The sequence below is a fragment of the Homalodisca vitripennis genome, chromosome 3, assembly GCF_021130785.1.
Source record: "Homalodisca vitripennis isolate AUS2020 chromosome 3, UT_GWSS_2.1, whole genome shotgun sequence".
NCBI lineage: Eukaryota > Metazoa > Arthropoda > Insecta > Hemiptera > Cicadellidae > Homalodisca > Homalodisca vitripennis.
In genome coordinates, this window is record NC_060209.1 from 163,203,310 (window position 1) to 163,225,376 (window position 22,067).

At 31.5% G+C, this 22,067-nt stretch overlaps 2 protein-coding genes and 1 non-coding gene across 5 annotated transcripts in view; 2 read left to right on the forward strand and 1 right to left on the reverse strand.

The window, feature by feature from the left end:
• Window positions 1-15,205, forward strand: LOC124357726 (methyltransferase-like 26). 2 transcript variants are annotated; one of them, XM_046809733.1, is made up of 5 exons: window positions 1-110; window positions 3,566-3,638; window positions 6,081-6,311; window positions 8,109-8,263; window positions 13,580-15,205. In XM_046809733.1, exons 2-5 carry the CDS (start codon window positions 3,625-3,627, stop codon window positions 13,843-13,845), a joined length of 666 nt encoding a protein of 221 aa, XP_046665689.1. In that variant the 5' UTR covers window positions 1-110; window positions 3,566-3,624; the 3' UTR covers window positions 13,846-15,205. The 2 variants fall into 2 exon arrangements, with proteins under 2 accessions (XP_046665689.1, XP_046665690.1); XM_046809734.1 differs by lacking the exon at window positions 1-110 and adding an exon at window positions 3,210-3,228.
• The window catches only part of LOC124357727 (LHFPL tetraspan subfamily member 2 protein-like), a 27,256-nt gene continuing 15,572 nt past the window's right edge, over window positions 10,384-22,067 (reverse strand). For both annotated transcript variants that reach the window (XM_046809735.1, XM_046809736.1), the window contains exons 5-7: window positions 21,040-21,153; window positions 20,051-20,199; window positions 10,384-13,824 (exon numbers count right to left, since the gene is read on the reverse strand). In XM_046809735.1, coding sequence (XP_046665691.1) covers window positions 20,057-20,199; window positions 21,040-21,153 — 257 coding nt within the window. In that variant the 3' untranslated portion in view covers window positions 10,384-13,824; window positions 20,051-20,056. The remainder of the gene's footprint in view (window positions 13,825-20,050; window positions 20,200-21,039; window positions 21,154-22,067) is intronic.
• On the forward strand, window positions 19,240-19,310 carry Trnat-ggu. The gene has a single exon. It is a non-coding gene; the product is annotated as a tRNA-Thr (tRNA).

Sequence of the window (22,067 nt, forward strand, 5' to 3'; positions counted from 1 at the left end):
TCATAACGACAAACCAGAAAAAAGTTTCTACTATGTAGCAGGTGTTAGTTGTCAATGTTGCTTATGATAACTTGCGCTAGCGTTTGATAAAGGATTGTTTATTTTAAAAGGTTAGATCAGCTAATTTTATTTGTTTTATACGAAATACAAATTGAAGATAACCTAATCGGTTCAATTTAAATTAGTTTGTGGGGCCTTGTAATTCCTTTAGGTTAGCGAGGTTAGGTTTTTTGATACTGCCTAGTGTTGGAGGTCCTCCCAACTTCTAGTAGGAGAAGGGATCCCTATAACATTAACTCCAGTGGAGATAATTTTATAATGTAGTGTCAGGTGATTTGGACCTTTTTAACCCTCCGACTGCCCTTGGAGTTTTTCCAATTTTACAAACTATTTTACTGTAAACAATTTTGTTTTATTGCAAACCTACCTGTATTTGATATTTTGTTTACAATGAACAGTTTGGTATCAATTTACAAAATCGTGACCATGGAAAGGTATGTTAATTTTTTTTTCCTGAAAACTACAATTTTTCCTGAAAACAATAGTGAAGAAAAAATTCGTCGGCAACGAAAATCAAAGGAGTTACGATTTTTTGAAATCCTCTGAAAACTCTGTTTTTGACAGTACCTCTGGCAATTTTACTGAAATGATGACGTTAATCCTGTCAACGATGCCTGTCCGCTGCGCAGTGCTGCGCACTGCTTGCTCTTTTAGAAAAAAAATTAACTCGAGCTTGCAAAAGTCGAATCCCAGATCACGTGATGCCCCTGATCCTTAACCCTCCAAGTGTTGTTCGACAAAATTTTGTCGGTTATTTTCCATCCTTAATGCAATAATGGCCGAAAGGCATCAATATAATACAATGATATACTTTCCCCCCAGTTTATATGCACCTGTGATAATAATACTTGGCTATAAATGCCCAACCCATGAAAAAAGTCCATTTTTCATGGTCACGGTATTGTAAATAAATACCAACAGTTTTATTCAATGATAATAAGTAACTAGGGTAAATATTTTTATTTTTACGAGTGGGGAAAGGTTTTTACTACCTATTTGCATGTAAAAAAGGGGGAGGGGTGTGCCTGGAAAATATAGTTCAGTATATAAATTTCAAATTCAAAGACAGCCTAAAGGTCAAAAATTTAGTCTTGTTTCAGAAAGTGTATAGTTTTGTACGAGTCTTGGTAAATAAGTTAGTTTTAGCGCAAAAACTAAAAATAGTACAAGAAACGTGGTTTTGTGATGAAAAACACATTAATTTGTATATACCCTAAATGTGTATTAAATTGTTATAAACTGTAAACCTAACTATATTTGGTATCATGTTATTTACAATAAGGTTGCAGTATAATAAGCGGTCACCAGTACAATCAGATGATGTTTATCGAATTAAATGGAATCATCAATATTCATGACCATCCAAAAGACTGATAGCATAATGTCAGACAAAATAACATAATAGATATTTTAAAGAACAATATGGTTTGGCTAGTTTTCAATCTTAGATATGAATATAATATAATTAATTAAGATATGATATTAATATAATTTACAATAAAAAATATATAATTTAAAATATAATAAATATAATTATACCATTTACTTACCTTATTTATTGTCAAGGATAAACGTGACTGCTTGTGATATAAATAAGACATGTACGTCGTAGTTCTTGCCACCATAAGTCAATAACGAAACACATGATTTTAATTTTGAATTTATTTCCAAACATGTTTTTGCTTTGGATAAATTTAAAACGATGATGTAGAATTGAATCAAGTTTTATTTAGAGTAGTTAACTGAACCCCCCCCTCCCCCCGTCAATGCCACCTGACCATTACTGCTACGTAGTTTAGCGGTTATCCTCTACCTTCCAAATGCAGCACTGCTCCCAGAAGCGTTACTTGAACAAACCGCCCCACATTGCAGTTATATACTCTGTGGCCGATTAGTTGCAGATGATTGTAAAAAGAATCGTCAGGATGTTAGGAGTCGTGAAGATTGTCCCAGTGTCCTAGGAAACTTTATATAAATTTATATATATATATAGATTTAATTTCAATAAACATTGAATCACAAAAAGTACTTGCTCCGCCGGGAGTCGAACCCGGATCTCTCACTTGCCGGGTGAATGTGCTACCATTACACCACAGAGTGCTTACTTTTTCCGATTCAATTATTTTGTATTTGGCCGTATCTGTCACATATCACATATGCGTTTAAATAAGCAAACTAACATATAATATATATATGTAGTGTGTGTGAATTTATGTAGTCACTTAATTAATTTTTTTATTTATTGTGGTAATGTAATGTATTGCTTCTTATTATGAAATACAACTTAATTCTGTGTGCTTTGTTTTAAATATTGGTATGGTTTATTCATTATTCTAATTGTATATATTTTACTCTGGAAGAGGAGCTGCCAGGCCCATCTGCCTTTAATTAATTAGTGATGGCAACCTCAACTCAGCTATTAGCTCAGAGACACCTATTCATTGTACTTTTATTTACTTTTGTGATGTATTTTTGTGTTAACAAATTATTGTAATGTACTTTGAAAAAGATTCTTGATTTTTGATTCTTGTAGATTTGATTTGTATTAAATATTACATATTTAAATTAATATTAATTGAATTTATACATAAATTTAATTTCTTAATCTTTAAAAGTTAAAACATTAATTCTAATTAAAATCAAACTAAAAATTAATGGTAATCCCAACTAACTAATAATATAAATTTTAATTAATTATATAATTTAAATTTAAACGATATTTAAAATACAGAATCATTAACATTAGTTTAAACTAATTAATTTGTTATTAATTGTAATATAAAGATTACTATAAATATCGACCATCTTTCATAAAGAAAGAAGGTTGAATAATAATTAGCACAACAGTAGGTAATAATGAAAGTAGTAAATTTACATTACAATATAGCTTAATGAATTGAGAATTTTAAATTCATAGATTAATTATTATTAAAATAATATTATAAGTAACAAATATGTAAGTTAATTTAAACTAAACTTTAATTTAATACTGATGAATTGTAAGATAAAAATATGAGCCATTTGTTACGTTTTTGAAGTATGACTATCCATAGATTTGTTTTTTCCGTACATAACCTGTAAGACCGATATAGCTCTGAAAATAGGTGTGACATAAGAATGAGGATGTTAATATAGAGGACTGTGTGTTGAATGTGTATACAACAGTAGGTAATAATGATAATTAATAGAATTAATTTAAAATATGAACTAACGATCAAATGTAAAATTTTTATCAAAATTGATTCATATGTTTGACGGTGTATACTACACAATTCTTTGAAGCTTATCAACAACTGAATCATATAATAGCACCTCAAAGGACTACTTCTCTAAATTAAGAAGAGGGAGCTAAATGTAATTTGCAATTAGAATTTAACAATCAGTACTTTCCATTAAAACTATTTCTATTATAAAATATTTTTATAACAATGAGATTATTTAAAATAAATTTGTCTTGTGAAAAAACAGCTTGCATGTAGCATTTATTAATATTAGAATCTTTCAGGTTATTTTGGGGCCTTTACATAACTAGACTAAGGAGTGTGAAGCCTTCGTGAAACTGTCATGTCAGTTTTGAAGTAAGTTTAAACCTGTATTTGATTTGTAATCAAAATGTTATTGATAAATGAGGATATCTATATTCTTAATTTAGAGTATGATAAGAATTATTTGGTTTTGTCCATACATTTCTAAATTGATAAACAATTATATGATGATTAAAATTAAAACATATTGATAACTGAGAAAATTATAACCGATATAATTTTGTCCATGCATGCTTGTATGTGTGTTTTTTGAAGTAAAATGTTTGCCAAAATCAAATTAGGAGGGAGACCTTCAACTCAAATAAAACTGGGAGTAAGGATCTTATCCTAAACATATAAAAAGACAAATCTCTATACAAGGACAAAGAAGTTCAATAAAACCAAACCTAAACCATGCCACCAATATACATCCATGTATGGAGTGGTGAAAGAAAAAAATGAGCCCAAGATTGAAGGGGGTGTTAAAGTCAAACCATTTTTGGATAGGTTTTATGTTTTGTCTTGATTGGGGCCAATTAGTTGTTATAGTTTTATCTAAGGGTAACAACAGTGAGCTAATGTTGAGAATCAAGTTCTGGCATACTGTTTGTTGTAACTGACCTCTTCGGAAAAAAAAAACCATTCTGTGCGAGAAGACCATTCCTTAATCAACTGTCAGAAGAGCTTCAAACATTAACAGATAAAGCACTGAAGAAATCACTTCAAAACTTCCTCGTCAAGAAACCATTGTACAGTCTAGAGGAGTTCCTTAACACAGCTACCACCTAACTATAATTTATTATTATTATATTATGTGCATGACTATATTACTGTACTTAATGTTCATGCAATAAAGAAATTTGGATTTGAAGACCTCACAAATATGCAGTTTTTTAGTTTGTGTTGACATCAAGTTTAAAACATTGGAAGGCAGATGAAAAATATTACCTACATTGTTGTCAAGATGTCAAACATGTGGTTTGTGACGTTTCAATGAAAAGTTTAAATTGATACGACAGTTAAGCAATCTAACTATAAGCTACCTAAATAGTAAGTAAATATATTAGGCAACTGTAGAACGATTTAAAATGAAAATTAAGCATAAAGGAGACCCACACCCTAAAATACAAATCAAATAATCAAAGGAGCTGGAGTTTGTGTTGCAAAGCTCGCAGTTCCCAGTCTGATTAGCATTTGCTGTTATTATCCATGGCAAAGGAACAAACTTTAGAGAAAGTTAACCCGAGATTTGCTTAGATTTTTACATGTTCAGTTAAATTGTTACATTTTGTTGAATAAAAATGGCACTCCAACTTAAAAGTTTTACTGAGGGCTGAATATCCCCTTAATTCCATCAATCTATAATATATTTATTTGCACATTCGACAAGAGTGGTTACAGCGTCAATGTATATAATAAAATTAATGTAATATAAAGTTAGGTTAACAATTTTAAAACCATACAAATGTAAAGAAGTGAAAATTGTAAGGTAAAACAATGAAAACATTAAAATGAAGTCTTATGATCAGCTTAAAAACAATGTTAGCAGAACTAGAAAAACAATCGAGCCTATAAACTTATCAACAGACTGGTCAGTCTTTTTTTGAGATTTTTAGTCACACATCTTGAGATTCTCTGGCATTGTGTTTCCCCAATGAAGAGTGGTTTCGTGGTGTATTAAGTTCTTTTATCTGCTGGCAGAGAGAGATTGTTTGCATGTTGTATGTTGTGGCTGTGAAGTTTGGTAACCTTCCTTTTGAAGCATGAGTGATCATTTCTATAGTGTAGTTGGATACCACTGTCAGAATCTCAAAAGACTTAAAAGTCTCTCAACAGGATTCTTGGGTTCCAGACCTGCCATTATTCACAGAGCCTGCTTCTGCAGCACCAGGATACGATGAAGATTTCTAGCTGATTAGTCTCCCCATAGAGTTATTCGTATCCAATATGTACCTCAAATAGAGAATAATCAATGTTTTTGTAATGCATCAGAATACACCGTTTGTTGTTTAGTTTGTCACAATTGTTTTGTATAAAATGGAATGTCCATTTAAATTATAAATAAACAGTTTAGTATTATTCCCTTTCCAAAAAACAATGTACCAGTATATTATGTATAAAATATTGCATTCACTTCAATGATATTTTATATATTATGTTCTTTAAAAACTTCATATCCTTATCTTCAGCTGTTTTTTCCATTTAATTTAAATGCCTACAATCCTTGTTTCATGATAAAACAAGTTTTCTTGTTCCTGATCTTCATGAAGGTGTCTTAAGAGCTATAACTATAAAATAACAACTAAAACTGAATGCACCAACTTAATATGTTCACTAATGTGACTATAAGAAGTCTCAAGGTCAGATATTGAACATCTTGGTAACCAATTGTTGAAGACTGACTAAAACAATATGATATGAATATCAACTGTCTCTGTAATAAATAAAGAAACTGAACCAAGTTCCAGTTTGTTTTAAATGAGAAAAATATTTCAGGCCTCCTGGTGCTGTAATTTATCCGGCTGCAGAACGCAACAAACCTCACATTCTTGAATGCCTGAAGAAGTATGTCAAAGGTAGACAAGGAGAGGGAAGTACACTCAGTCTGGTGGAGGTGGGAGCCGGCACAGGACAACATGCTGCGCACTTTGCCCCCGAATTCCCTCACGTCATCTATCAGCCCACTGAGTTTGAACCCAAGCTCATTGAGAGCATTAATGCATTCAGGTACCATGCATTAGATTAGATAAAAATCTCTAGTTACCATGAAAATAGTTGATTTGCAAATACTTTTTTCTTTGTTATTGTTTATTCATATATGTAAGGCTGTTAATTTATAATATGCAACTTTGAAATCAACTTCTCCATAATTTTCATATTTACCAAATGCATGTGAACGATTAAGCCCGACTCTTATTAATTGGATTTGTTTTTTATTTCTATATTCAATTTTTTAGTGAATTTTTAATTCTAATCTGAGGGATAATTCACTTTTAACATATTGACTGTGGTACTAGCCTTACTGTGTGGAGGTCAGTCTCATTGAATATAACCCTATCAAGACACAATTCGTGTAGTCATTTATAGTCAGTCTATAATACACCTTTTCTTTGAATGTTGATTTTAACTCCCAGGTCACCGTCCTCTTAGTGCACCATCTAATGCTGTCAAAGACTTGACTCCTGGAATCTGGATTCATGTTTATCTGAAAAGAAAAAAAAGCTCGAAAGCGACAAAGAAGCTCAAAACAAACTCTTCACGTTGTTTTGACATCAGAGACACCTATACTACAAAATAAAAAAATATAGTGTAATCGAGGTGAATATGTATTCTCATTGTATCATCAGATATGCACTCAGTTGAGACAATGAGAATACCTATTCACCTAGATTAGTCTATATTTTTGAGTGTAGGTGTCTGATGTCAAAACGATGTGAAGACTTTGTTTTGAGCTTCTTCAACTCCGACTTTTTTTCTCTTCACACGAACATGATTCCAGTTTCCTGGAATCAAGTCTGTGAAAGCGTCAGATTCCAGACGTTGCACTAAGAGGAAGATGAACTGTAGCTAAACTCAACATTCACAATAAATTAACCCTTCCCATGTTATCTTGTCATATTGTTAACCATATAAGCGACAGTAAAAAAAACTCGCCAAATATCAGACTCATTTTGGTTTTCTTGTAGAGGTTTACCAATGCCTTTATAGGATACATAAAACATCAAACCCAAACACCATAGAATTAGATTGTTGTAATCAGGGTATGTTATAGTATATAATGATTATAAAAGAAACCATTTTTAGAAAAAAAGAATTGTGATGATTGTGAATGTGACCTTTTGTTGTTTGTAAGTTTTATAATATTCAAAGTAGATCCATGTAAAAAAATTTAAAGATCCACGATATATAACAGATTCTAAATTTATTAGTCTCAAAAAGATATTACATCTTTTATAAGCTTTATATAATTTACTTATTATTAAGATTTAAAGCAGCACTTGTATTGTTTCTAAACATTACACTGTTTACAATATTTAGGATAGAATTAACAAGAAATTGCATAAAGATGCAGTTCATTTTTGTTAAAAAAAAATTAAAAGCACAATAGGTGTAAAATTGTTATTTTTTATAAACCTAGAAAAGAATTGATCAAAAACTAAAAATTTATTTGCATAACAATGATTTTGTAAAATGTTGCTAGTTCGAACGATAATTAAAAATTCCATTACACTTCTATCAAATTTTTAAGGTATACATATTGTAGAAATTTTATACCCATTAAAGAGATAATCAGAAAATGGCATAGGTTCCACTAGTTGCTAAAATTTAATATATGAATCTAGAGAATCACTACACAGTTCAAGTCATAGTAAATGTTCACAGTAAGTATTTTAAAGTTGTATAAAATCGATAGGTAAAATAATTTAAATGCAAAATACAGATAAAAATACGTAACCATGTTTCTTTTTTCTTTTTATAAAACATTTTTCTCTCATTAATTGATTTATCACACTTTATATTCAGAGCACACTTGCAACTGCCCAACTTAAAAGATGCAGCTGTCTTGGACGTAACTCAACCTGCGGACACTTGGTTGAATGGCTCCCTTTCCTCAAACTCTCTGGACTATGTCCTCAGCATTAACATGGTGCATATTTCACCATGGGTCTGCACAAAAGGTAACTCTATAAGTTGTACTGTAATTAGTAATAATTGTTTTATTGTGCCAAATCTCTACTATACAATTCTATTATCATTATCCACTGAGCATTTGAAACAGGTTTTGTGGTTGTCTGCTACCTAACTGTTATTAATTTTATTGATTGAAAGCTTGTTTTAAATTTATTTTGATAACATTGGTAATTTGAGAAGTACTCACATAACTGTAGAGAGCTCCAACTTCTTCACACATACTATTAGTTATGTAATTGGTAGAGCACACATCTTACTAAAACTATGGCAGTCCAAAATCTATAAAGGAATTATGGTGGACATTCATTTGTGGTTATGTAACTTCGTTTGTTTTGTATTGTGTGTTGCGTGTTCAGTCAGAAGGAAAGTAGAGGGAATCGAATCGAATTTGAAGTGTGATATGTAGTTAGTTAAGAAGAAAATGCTTTTATACCACTGAAGAATATTTTAACTGTGATTTTAATGATCTAATAATTTGAATGTTGTTGTAATTTTTAATATACAATTTATTGTTGTAATATTATGACTTGGCTGTATTAACTTGACGAAGCTTATTGTAATTTGTGTTACTTAATAGCCAATAAAGAATCTGAATCTGAATCTGATCAGGAAAAAAAACTGTTTATGATATGAAACAAAACCATAAAAAAGTAATTATCTTAAATTAATTATAAAATCTTAATTTTCATATATAGGTGGTTTTTAATGTATATAAGGTATTTTAATGTTTTAAGAATTAAGTAAATCTGAATATTTTTAACATAGTTATATTTTATTATTAGAATAGATCTACAATGTTGTATACATTTTATGTAAGTATGACATTGTTAATGACAAAAAATGTGTTTAAAAATAATAAAACTTCTGACTTAACGGTTTCATTACAGCTAAATTCAGAGAAAATTCTGTTTAGTATTTATGTTGGTGACATTCCTGTAATGCAATCCGCAGAAAGTTCATAGTATGTCAATGACATTGCTATTATGTCACAACATGGAGAACGTAAGGTGGAATTCACCCTTTACATCTGGCTGTGCTACCATCAGAAACTACTTCAGAAGCTAAAACCCAACTTCTTTTAGATAGAAGTTTCTTCTGTCTTAAAACAAAATAAGTAACTTTAAATGTAACCTCTACTCTGACTGTGCTCTCCTTACACACAAGGAGCACCCACAGTACCTGAGGGTTACTCTAGATTGTCATTTGTCATTCACACTCGAAAGCTATCTCCAAAAGAGAGCAGACCAGTATATAGCAATAGGCTGGTTCTTCTGTGGTGAACAGCATTTATATTTGAGAAGTAGATTTCCAAGTGTACGGTGAGAGTGATCCTGATATAAGGCGGAAGGAACCTCTGCCAAGAATGTTTTTAGAGATATTGTTCATTTCAATCTTCCCATTTGATAAAACCTTCCGCCACAGGTAAGCTGCTTACAGTCTCCTATATCATCCTTAAATTCAGTTTTTTCATTCATTTTGCTGGTTTTTGACCAAGATAGGTTTCATAAAATCTGATATTCGTTTAGCAGGCAGTATAATCACTGGATAAGCTGATACATCAAATGCTCACATCAGAGGAAATGATTCTTTTTTTCACTTCAATGCTTCCACACTGCAATTGTTGTTTGATATAAATACAGAAAGTCGATACGGATATTTACTATTGATTACCCAAGATGTGATTGTGTGTGGTGACATCTCTAAACGAAAAGTCACATTAATGAGAGTGCTTTCTCTAATCCTTTCCAGGGGTAGGCCAAGAAGCTCTCTGTGGCCTTGAGGAGTTGGTTTTATCACTCAATTCTTTGTAGCTTAGTATTTAAAGGAATACAATTTATATTGTATTCCATTTTTATAAATGTATATATTTAAAAATTAATTATGAACACCATCAATACTTTTACTTTTATTTTTATATAAATTACATCTAGATTGGACAATAAGCCCTTTTTATGTTATTGCAGACTATTGGAACAGTTAGAAATAATTTAAAACCAGTAGTCACTAATAAAAGCTCTTTTTCAATATTATTGTTATTTTGGGATAAGGCCTTTCGAAACCAAAGGTTTCATAATTAGGCGGCTCCACTAAATGAAAACAAAAATAATTGTGCATGAAACATTTTTATTTACAATAATAGCTTTGCTAATCATAAATTATACACAAATATGAACACAAATCGTATAACTATATCATCACTTAAATTCTAAATAAGTATCAAATTTATTTTAACATAGTTTAAAAAATGTAAAGGCATTTAGCTACCATACTTCTAATAAAGCTAGCTAACAAAGCTACTCAGTAAAAAAATATATATTCAAGCGTATTGATTTGGACCCTTTGGAATAAATTTATACTCAGAACAAAAACACTAAGCAGTCATGTTTATATTCCAAGCACTTGTGAGCTTTTCACAAAAAGAATTGGTAAGTACAAAAAATATTAAATAATGCTCCAATATTATTGTTGCATTGTTAAAAAAAAAACAATAAAGTTTTCCATGAAATTAAAACAAATCAACAGTGATATTTAAAATGTATACATACACAAGTTAAGCTAAAGATTAATTCTGTGGAAACTATGGATTATTATTGCCAATCATAATTTTATATTATACCACAAACAAGCAGAAAAGAAAAAAGTAAGAATATGTACTATTCAGATTTATTTTGTTAAAAATGTTTTTATTGTAAACATTGCTAGAGGACACTTTAATGCAATTTATTACACAATTATGTTAACTCCAATTAAAAATCAATTTTTGGGGAAACTTTTCTGCCCTTTTCACTTTCAAACACTTCATGTCATACAATTTAAAAATATCATTGATGTATGGATATTTCTGGGACATTTATGGGGATATTTATATTGGTTATTTATTAGACAGTTAAGCTTGACAATTGAATTGGAGGTAAATTGGTGTGCTAGTATTTTAATTTTAAAATCAAAGATTTGTTTTGTTAGCAAATTTTAATTCAACATATGTTATCAATGTAAATGTAAATGTTTTATGTAAATGTTATCAATGATCCCTAATACCAGTGTAAACATATCTTTACTGTATGTCTTATTTCAAATACTTTACGATAGGCACTTGTAAGTTGTGTAGTACGTTGAATTTCAGGTGATTTTGTAATTTAGGTTATAATACTAAGTTAAGGGGGGGGGGGGAGTCGGGAGTCACTAAAAATGTTTTTTTTTTCCTGAAATCATGTTAATTAGTTTTCTGTTTGCTTCTAGCTCGGAAAAGATAAGTAATATAGCAGTATTGAATCTAGTGTACATAGCATTGATACAAATAAGGAGACTGAATACCTGATCAGTCAATCAATCAACTCTTGATGATGACTTATTTTATGTCCTGAGAATGCATTTAAAATGATCAATGATCAATAGTCTTGTAAAATAAAGTTTGTACTAAAAGTAGATACAAATATTTTCTTTCTTAAAAGTTTGTATTATAAGGTATTTATTTCAATAATTATATCAAACTTTTACTAAGCGTATAAGTGACCTATTGATTGAACTTGGTAATTTCGTTGATGAAATAGAGACATATACATTTTAAATATAACATATTTAAGTACATTTAGGTTGCATATTCTCTACTCTGTTAAAAAATATTTAATAAAAAAGGATAGGACAGAAGTTTAATTAAGTACACCAAACATTGAAGCAAGTAAGGACATAAAGTTGTTATTTTACTAATATGACCATTGACCAATAAATTATATAGCCTCCTAAATAGGTAATTGGATTTCGAACATTGCTATCGTTATATGATCATTTGAAAGAGTATAACACAAGGAAAAAGCTCATGAATAGGATATATCAATTTAGTTAGTATTATATAAATTGTGTATCCCTCAGTGAATATGATGTAAATAATATTTCGCATCAATGTTGTCAAATTTATGAAGTAAACCACTCGAACTTAATTTACTTTTGGTTACAAACTTCTTACAATCTCCAGAACAGTACTTCATACACATCGTAATCCCAAAAGAGAGAGCAGAGCAAAATTAGCACTGAAAGAAATGTTGTTGAAACTAAATACAATTGATTCATAATAATAAATTTGAAAACCTTATTGCCTAATAATGTTATATGTGTCTATATAATAGTGTACATCATAAGATAATTATCGTGTTATTTCAAATAAGACTTTGTTCAATAATACCACTAATATATAATTTTTGTAAAAAGTTGGAAACAGTAAAATAAAATCTTGTTATTATATTCACCCTTTGAGGACCATGCGGCAATATATGGCCTTCAGCAATCTGTGCAAGAAGTACCATGTGGCAAAATTTTGCTGCTAAGTTCTTTTTAGTTTGTAACGCATTTACATTGTATAGTATTAAAATTAAAGGAAAATTCAGCACATTAGATATTCAGTAATTTGATTTGCTTTAATTTTACTTGTTCACTATTTGGACCTTAAATTTTGTTTTGTTTTTCAATACCTATCTAACCATTGATTGCATCTGTTGGTTGGGATCGGACCAGACCTTTAGGCTCTACCATTTTACCTGGAAGTCAAATTAAACATGTAAACCTATATTAGGGAAATATTATAAAATATCTAAAAAAAGAATTTTATAGATTTCAATAAGACTGCTAGTGGTATATATGTATCATGTATATCTGCTCAAGGTGTAGTAGAGCTTGCCTTGGAATGAGCATGGCAAAGTATGTTTTTAAATAGACATTTTTTGAGACTATAACTTTGTAAATATAGCAACTTTGTAAATACATATTTAATTAATTACTATAAACTTCCATAAGCCACACAATGTACCTCTTACTTTTTTAAATTACTTGTTGACATACTTATTACTTGAAAATTAACTTGATAGACCTACTTGTGGCATTGTTTCATGTTTTTAGAAAACTGAGAATAAAACTGCCGTTTATTGTTATAATGTTTCTCATACTTGGTATTATTATGCAGAATGAGTTAACAAATGTCACAATGTGTTCAATGGTAAAATTATTTATATATAATTTTTCCTACATTAAGTGCTTAACTAATAGAAGGATAGTTCACAAATTGTTTTATTAAAATTGTCTGAAATTGAATGTTGAAAATTTTACTTCTTATTTATTTGTTTATTTCTTTCTTGTGGATTATTTGTGTTAAATTACCAGTAAATAAAAATAGATCTTATGAAACAGCCACGTTAGAAATTAAAATGAATCTACACACGCTCTGGAATGTTCAATTTGAGATGTTAAAAATTTCTTAAAAAAAAACTACAAAAATCATATAAAATATTACATATGTATGTTGTTGGTTTCAGGATTATTTGAGGGAGCTTCATATCTTCTAAAGCCAAATGGATACTTGTTCATGTATGGGCCCTTTGCTGTGGACGGCAACATTACACCGGAGAGCAACGTAAACTTTGACCGTTCATTGCGTACACAGAATGCTGAATGGGGACTGCGGGATATCACGAGACAGTTGGTACCCCTGGCAGCCCGTCTCGGCCTCAAGCTGGCCAACACACATGATCTGCCGGCCAACAATAAGTTCCTGGCGTGGCTGAAACATAATGAAGACTAATGTTACAAGTGTTAGAGTTATAGTCTACCAAATCTGCAAATTGTTTTAAAACTCATTCTTTTATATTAATAATTTTTAAATATGTTACATTGTAAAAAATCCTTTATCCTGAATATAATACTCAAAAACTTGTAAATTACAAACAGGTTTTATTAATGGCGGTTTAAAATTCACTATATGCAATATTAAATTTTATGTATTTATTAAACATAACAGTATTTACTGAAAAAATACATTCATCTAGTCCCTTGACTAGATTGGATGAAAAATAAAGCAATGTATGCACACTATATGAAAATGGACTCCATACTTAGATTAGAGTACAGTATAATTGTTTACATTTACTGCTGCCTTCAGATAATAATTGTAACAGATACTGATGTATAACAGCTTCAGAAGGATCAACTGTGTTCCTAAGTTATAACACAAAGTTGTGGTCACAAAAATAAATAACACGGAGATGTATAAAGTGCTAGGCTGTCAATTAGAAAGCATTTGAGGGAAAAACTATCATATAACAGCATTGTAGTAGTGTTTTCAACAATACAGTAAAAATGTTTCAATTATCCTTATTACATTTGAAGTTATTGAGAAACATTTTAACACTTTCAGAGTGCTGAACAATAAAATTCCCGAAGAATGCAATTCACATAGTTGTACGTGATTGAAATTTTCAATAGAATTTATTGAGTACATTTTTTATTGTATAATCCATATTGTACGTATTTTGCTTACGTTGTAACATATAACGGGACATTAATCACACAATTCATTACTAGAATGCACATAATTGATTGAATCAGCTTATTAACAAAGCAGAAGCAAAAATTCAAAAACACATTTTAAAAAGTACTTTAAGTGAATACAAAGTGAAGCATATTTTTACTTACCATCAATGGACAGTTGCTGTGATTAAAGATATATTGCAAAATTATTGTTAATACTTTTGGTTTAGATTGTTTGTAATAAAGTATGTGTAAACGACTTTTTGATAAGATATATACTGTGTTTATACTATAAAAATCTAATCACGTTTAATATTTAGGCTATACTATATATTTTTTAGCGAATAAAACATAATATGGTATGGTGCCAAAAGTTAAATTAATTCTCATATTTTAAAAACAATTTATTAGGAATAATTTATAAAACACATAATACATATAATATTGATACAATATAGTTGAATAGAAATGAATAACAGCAAAATCCTCACTGATGGTAGATTGGGTATTTTACATTCCTGTGACTATTTTATAATGAAATTTTGTTGAACATGTTATTGCATGACTGACATTATATTGTCTAAAATGTAAGACTATATATTGTAAGTTTGTAAATAAAAATCATGATTGAAGAACGAATTTAATTTATTGAAAATTATCCTGGATTGTTATATTAGTTTAGGTAAAATATTTCTAACCAACAAAATGTTCTAAGAAAGCTGTTTTTTAAGAAAGCTGCTTTCTACTATATTAGGCATTTTTTGAGTTGTCTATAGTAAAATGACATTGAAGTTTATCCAATAAGAATTATGTTAAACTTTAAACACTTTTATGCTCTTATTATTGGTTATTGAATTATAGGAGGTGTCTCATTTAAATATGTAACTAATACAAATTCAAACAATTTTTAGTTTTCATGTGAAATGTATACTTTTCAAATATTTAAATGATGGAGTACTAAAATGTTTTGAGATTTATTTCTGCATAACCACTACAAATATTGAAAAACTAATAAGACATCTCCCATAGTTATATGATTAAACATAAAGGCGTTATGATTCTAGCAATACATAAAATATGGATCTAAAACTTGTAACAAGTATTTTGAACACCAGCAACTTGCTAAGTAATGAAAACGAAAAATGCCTTCATTAAAGACAGTTGCCAAACCATCTCTACCACTCAATCTTATATACATACAGGAAATTAACAATAATTGAATACATACACTGTAAAATTTTAACATAAATATACTTTATAATAACGTGTAAACAAAATGGCTAAATTTATATAAAATAAGTCCTGAACTTAATAATATAGTTTTGAATAAAAAAAGCTAACAATGTAAAAGACAAAATAATAGAACAAAAACCTATTCAAGCACTCTAACATTCTGTTTGACCTCACACACGCCAAGCACCAGCACCCTTTCTCCCACATGCCTTTCAGTAGCAAGTCCCTGATCCTCGCCCTGAAGCATGCATGCTCCTCAATACTTCTAATATCATCATAGAGAGTGGTCCAAAGGCGGCAAGCCTGAACAGTAAACGACCTATTATAAAATGTTGATCTATGAATAATTGGAATTGATAGTAAAGTGGCTCCCCTTCTTTTAGGTTGTTTACTAATATCAGAGATAAAATTGAAGTGATCGGACAGATAAATAGGAGGTTTTTATTTTCACAATTGAATTTAGAATGGAAAGTGTTAGGTTTTCATATTTATTTATAATAATTAATCAAATTTACACATTAATATAGTTTTTTACTAATAACCAAAATTGTATTTTATTTAGACTTGCTCTTTGCCCACCATTGTTTGATACCATTTTAATTATAAGCAATCTATTTTCATGTATCTTTGTACACACACACACCTGCATTCCAATTTATAGTGGTATGAGGTGACTTCTGTCGACCAATCAGGCGTCCAGGACGCGGACAAGAAAAGCCCTCCGAGGCATCTCAGGCAGTTCTTCTACAGACTCCATACTGCTCGGTCGTACGTTAACACCAGCATTAACGTAGTTTGGGCCGTGCTCCCATTTTCTTGTTCTTGTGAACCTTTGTGCCGTTCTATGGCAATTAGAAGTGTTGCCACTTCATAGTGTAATAATTGCCGTCACCCCCTTGCTGGACTTTATCTTGTTAACGAGCCAAAAGTAACTTTGTCCCTGTGGAACATCAGCGTTCCTGAGTGAACCGAGGACAGTGTCAAGTGAATATGGAATCTTCATCCATCAACAAGAACTCCAACAGTGCAACGTTCCCTGGAAGCAACCCAGGTCGAACTGCAATCAACCCAACTTCATTTGTGTCAAGGTATCAGACAATGGACGGTGCAAGGTAACAGTGCTTCATCATTCTTATGGTCCTTCGTAATTAGAGACAATTTTCTCCTCAACCAAGATTTAAAAGCCTCAACTAATTCGGACATTATTTTGGACATTTTTTAATAGAAACGAAAACCATTTTAACACACTATATTCTTGATTTAAATTGTGTGCCTTTTTTCTAATACTATGTTCTTTGATCTTATTACGTATTTTTATTTTTCCCCATTCGACTAATAGTTATTCTTAGAAAATCAACGTATGGGCTCCATCTGCTCAGTTATCGAAGTGTGAGTTTAATATTAGACATTTTATTGGTCCTTCGAACATAATTTTTGGTCCTTCTGACCGGATCCTACAGAAAGAATATAAAACTGTATAGTTTTTGAAGTTTCAAGAGTGCTGAAAAAATGGTGAAACTTGTTCACCATGTCTAAGATTAAATATAAATATAATACAGTGATTCTAAGCATGCTGCTGTCTGTCCAACTGCTCAACAGTCAAATGATTGATCACAACGTAACAGTGGTTTACTTCCACAAATATGTTTTAACCAGCATCATCTTAATATTGAATAGCAAATAAAAAGCAAACTTCTTTAAACTATGGAAGCCAGCAAATACTTTTTTACATATTGTAACATGGTAAGTCATTTTAGACTTGCATCCATAGTCAGTCCAAGATAGTTTAGTTCACAACAGTTAAAAGTTTTAGTTATAAGTTAAAGTTTTGGTGCAATATCAAGGTTAATATGATTATACAGAATAAGAATAAATTTTATTGTCATTTTCCTTACAGAATGACAGACATAAAACAATAAATATAAATTACAACACATTACAATTAAGTATAAAATACTATGTACAATTAATAATCATTATAATCTACCTCTAAGTTCAGAAATTTATTCACTGAGTAAAATGCTAGAGAGGTAAGCCATGTGGAAATTTTTGTTTTAAAAGTTTGCAAATCTAACACTCTTCATGTTTCAGAGAGTTTGTTAAAGAGCTTGATTAATAAATATTTGAAGTCCCGAGTTACCTATTTTTGTAGCTTTGTTTTATTATCATTCACTTTCAGTTCATGTTGTTTAGTCTAAAAGTGAATCGCTTCTATATCCAAGTTGAGTAGTGAGGCAAAAGTGTCAAGTTCATCAATTAAACGTTGAATGTATGTTTGTAAATAATTGGCGTAAAGATGAATATTTGAATGTTTTATTTATGACTGAAGTAGTCTCGTTTATGTAAAGTGGGAATAGAAGGGATCTAAGGACAAAGCCCTGTGGAACTCTCATCATAACAGTTTTCCAGTCACACATTTTATCCCCTTCCTTCACACATTACCGACGTCTAGTGAGGTAAGATTCCATCCAGTTCACACAACCAAAACCCATACTTCTTTAATTTGATGAGGAGAAAGCGGGTGGTATGTAGTCAAAGGCATTGAAAACGTCAAAAAGTATTAAACTGGTCACTAGCTTCTTATCCATTGCCAATTGGATATCATCAGTGATTTTCGATAAAGCTGTACGTGTGATATACCTGAATCCTGATTGGAATTTCTTCAAAATATTATAGTTACTGAGGTAAGCAGAAAACTGTTGGTAAACTACTTATTTGAGAGACATGGTAATATACTTATTGGGTATAGTTCAGAAGTAGTTTGAGGGTTAGAAGGTTTCTTCAACAGGCAAACTATTTCCAAACATCGGGAAAAACAGAAGAATTTTTTGAAGAACTGAAAATTCCTTCTATATTATACAGTGCGATTGGCAACGTATATTTCAGAAAGTGGACAGGTATATTATTAGCTCTGACCGCATTGCTGGTCATCCTCGAAAAAGCATTCAGTATGTCAACCTCATACAAAGGTATGAACGAGAACCCGACATTTCCCGAGAAGCAACCCTCAGTCTGCTGCATAATCCACTAAAATGATTGAGCTGCAGATTGATCTACTAAAAGATTTATAAAATAATCATTATATATTATTAATATAAACAAATTGATATAAATAATCATTAAAATAAACGCATATGTGACAGATACGGCCAAATACAAAATAATTGAATCGGAAAAAGTAAGCGCTCTGTGGTGTAATGGTAGCACATTCACCCGGCAAGTGAGAGATCTGGGTTCGACTCCCGGCGGAGCAAGTACTTTTTGTGATTCAATGTTTATTGAAATTAAATAAGGCTATTGCCATTTATACAATTTAATGTAAATAAAAGTCGTTTGACAGGTATTTGGTCTTCCGATCATATGTTAGTTTGGTTATTTAAACGCATATGTGACAGATACGGCCAAATACAAAATAATTGAATCGGAAAAAAGTAAGCGCTCTGTGGTGTAATGGTAGCACATTCACCTGGTAAGTGAGAGATCCGGGTTCGACTCCCGGCGGAGCAAGTACTTTTTGTGATTCAATGTTTATTGAAATTAAAATAATCATTAATTATATTACAATCAAAAAGAACAGGGATGTGTTGACATTTAATTTTCCATTACCTAGATTCTTAACTCTGTTCCACAGTGACATCATGGACTATTACTTATGATAAAACCTAACTTTGGCATTTCTGATCTGCTGTTGCGTATGACTCCTGAGGCATTTGCAGGTAGCTCAATCATGTGTAGATTTTAAACTCTTAACCTTTCGGAAAGCTGAACCCCTTTGTTTCTATAAATCTCTTACAAAATCAGTTATCCAAGGGGCAGAGGCTTTAGAGATTCGTTTTGTGTCGATTGGGGTATGCTTATAGAATAAATTTATTACAAAAGAGTTAAATTTGATAAACATATTTTTACATCGTTGGTGACAATAACCTCATGCCAGGGCAGAGCAGCAGCATCAGTGGAAGGAGCAACATAGCCCTGTATTTTCGATAAGTTATGAGTTTTGGAATAAATTTTGGAGTTTACAGATAAAAAATATGATCATGCTTTGAAATTCTGTAATGCTAATGCACCTTATGCAATAAACTGTTGATCTAAACTCACCTTAACTTAGAGAAGACACCATATCACTGGACGTCATCTTCTCAGCACAAACGGATAGACATGCAGTCAAGAACCTCAAGCAGATTCTGATAACTCCAATGTACATTGTTCAAGCTGCAAAAAGCTCCCTAGCAGTGTCCCAAACTCACCTTAACTCAGAGAAGACACACCAGAGTTTCTCCTCGCTCCACCTTGCGGCTGACCTTGTCACTGGACGTCGTCTTTTCAGCACAGACGGATAGACATGCAGTCAGGAATGTCAAGCAGATTCCGATCACTCCAATGTACATTGCCCAACCTGCACAAAGCTCCAATCAGTTCCCCAAACTCACTAGAAAATAAACAAAACTGTCAAGATTATTATGGAATATTCACAATTGTGTAACAAACCCCGTTTACTTTGAATACTGATGTTGTCGTTAATTACAGTTATGAATAACATAAAAAATAAATATGGGCAAAAGTTGCTCAAGATTGTTTAAGTGCATCCAATCCAATTAATGTGTTTTTGTTCAGACATTGAACATTCAAGACACTTCATTTATTAGATAACCAAACAGGTGCAAAATCTGAAACGTTTATATGAATTATTACCAGACTAAGTAGTCCAGGAGCTGAGAGCCAATTTTAATTACATCAGGACACTATCTGGATTTTCTTTAATTCAATAGAGGAATTTCTTCTAGAAGAAAATTGATTACCAGCAGCATCAGTTTTGTTTGAGGTTAAAAAATGGAATGTTAAAAAAATTATTAAATATCAAACAATATTTTTTCTCATATTGTTTTCTTAGCTTAAAACTGACTGTTTCACATGTAAGTAACAGTCAGTCAACATGATAAGAGACTGAGTCACCACTTCAGGATCTGTATATGGTTAGCTGACACAGTTTAACACTAAATTACTTATCTACAGTCGGTTGCAACTAAGTCAAGCTGAGAAAAATGGTTTCATAAACTTTTTCATACCCTACCATTTTGGTCTACCACCAAAACCAGCATAGCTAGCGATAAATTTCTCTCTAAAAGGAAATTTCTCGGATAGATCTGTTTTAAGAAAAACCAGGTTGGGTGCTTATACAATGTAGATATGCTCTCGGCACCTGGACTATAATGGTACGGTACAGCTAAGTTATTACCAAAAGAACAATCGCCTATGGTGAAGGGTCCAGCATCTCGTCCGCAGAGTTTGATCACCCTAGCGCTGCCCCACCCCGCAGCGTACAACACCAGACCCAGGATGTAGAAAAGACCTGCAATGTATAAAGGATGGAAACTTGTTACATTAAACCTTTTATGACATGAAGGGTATGTTTGGTGAATGTGGTTACGAGGAGCGACAATAAAGTAATGAGACTGATTTTCTTTGCAAGATATGGCAACCTTGCAGGCTTGCATAGGCACATATTTTTAACCTTGATCTATAAGCTGCTTCTAGTCCAAGCGGTACATCAATGCAACTTCTCAGTTGTGAGTTTTGCTGTAGTAAGTTAACAAGTGTGTGTCTCTCATCACGGAAATGGAACCGCATAATATTGTGAAACGGTTTGCCATTTATTTTGCGTTAAATTGGGTGAAAACGCAACGACAACTTGCGGTAAGCTTTTGAAGGCTTTTGGAGAAGAGGTTATGTCAAAAGCTCAAGTTTTTCATCGGCATAAAATGTTTAGTAAATTCAGAATGAATTTTAAAGATGAAGACTGCAGTGAACTACCATCAAACTCACGGACGGATGTCACCAGATATCGCTCCATGCGACTTTTTTTATATTTCCTAGAGTCAAAACGGCGGTCATGGGACACCATTTTCAAACAACACAAGATGTCCAAAAAGCTTTGACGAGGGTCTTGGAGGATATTACAGAAGATCAGTTCCAGAAATGTGACCATTAATGGCAGAAACGCTGGAAAAAGTGTGTGCAATCAGGGGGGAACTACTATGAAGGACCATAACGATAAGCAAAAATGTTGTTCACATCAGTCTCATTACTTTATTGTCGTACCTCGTATATCAACCTTGGAAGATGAAGCACAGAATTTGCCAATGGAAACTGCATTTCAGCACTGTATTAATGTTGGTAGCGGGTACAAAATTAAAATGTGCATTTAATTATGGTTTGGATCAACAACATTACGTCTGATTCCATAGGTTATTGCGCTGTTAATGA

Bases quoted from the DNA above. Each gene is read 5' to 3' on its own strand.
- LOC124357726 (XM_046809733.1), top strand. The intron at 6,312-8,108 runs GTACCATGCATT...CTTTATATTCAG, and splicing joins GAGAGCATTAATGCATTCAG to AGCACACTTGCAACTGCCCA. The intron at 8,264-13,579 runs GTAACTCTATAA...TGTTGGTTTCAG, and splicing joins ACCATGGGTCTGCACAAAAG to GATTATTTGAGGGAGCTTCA.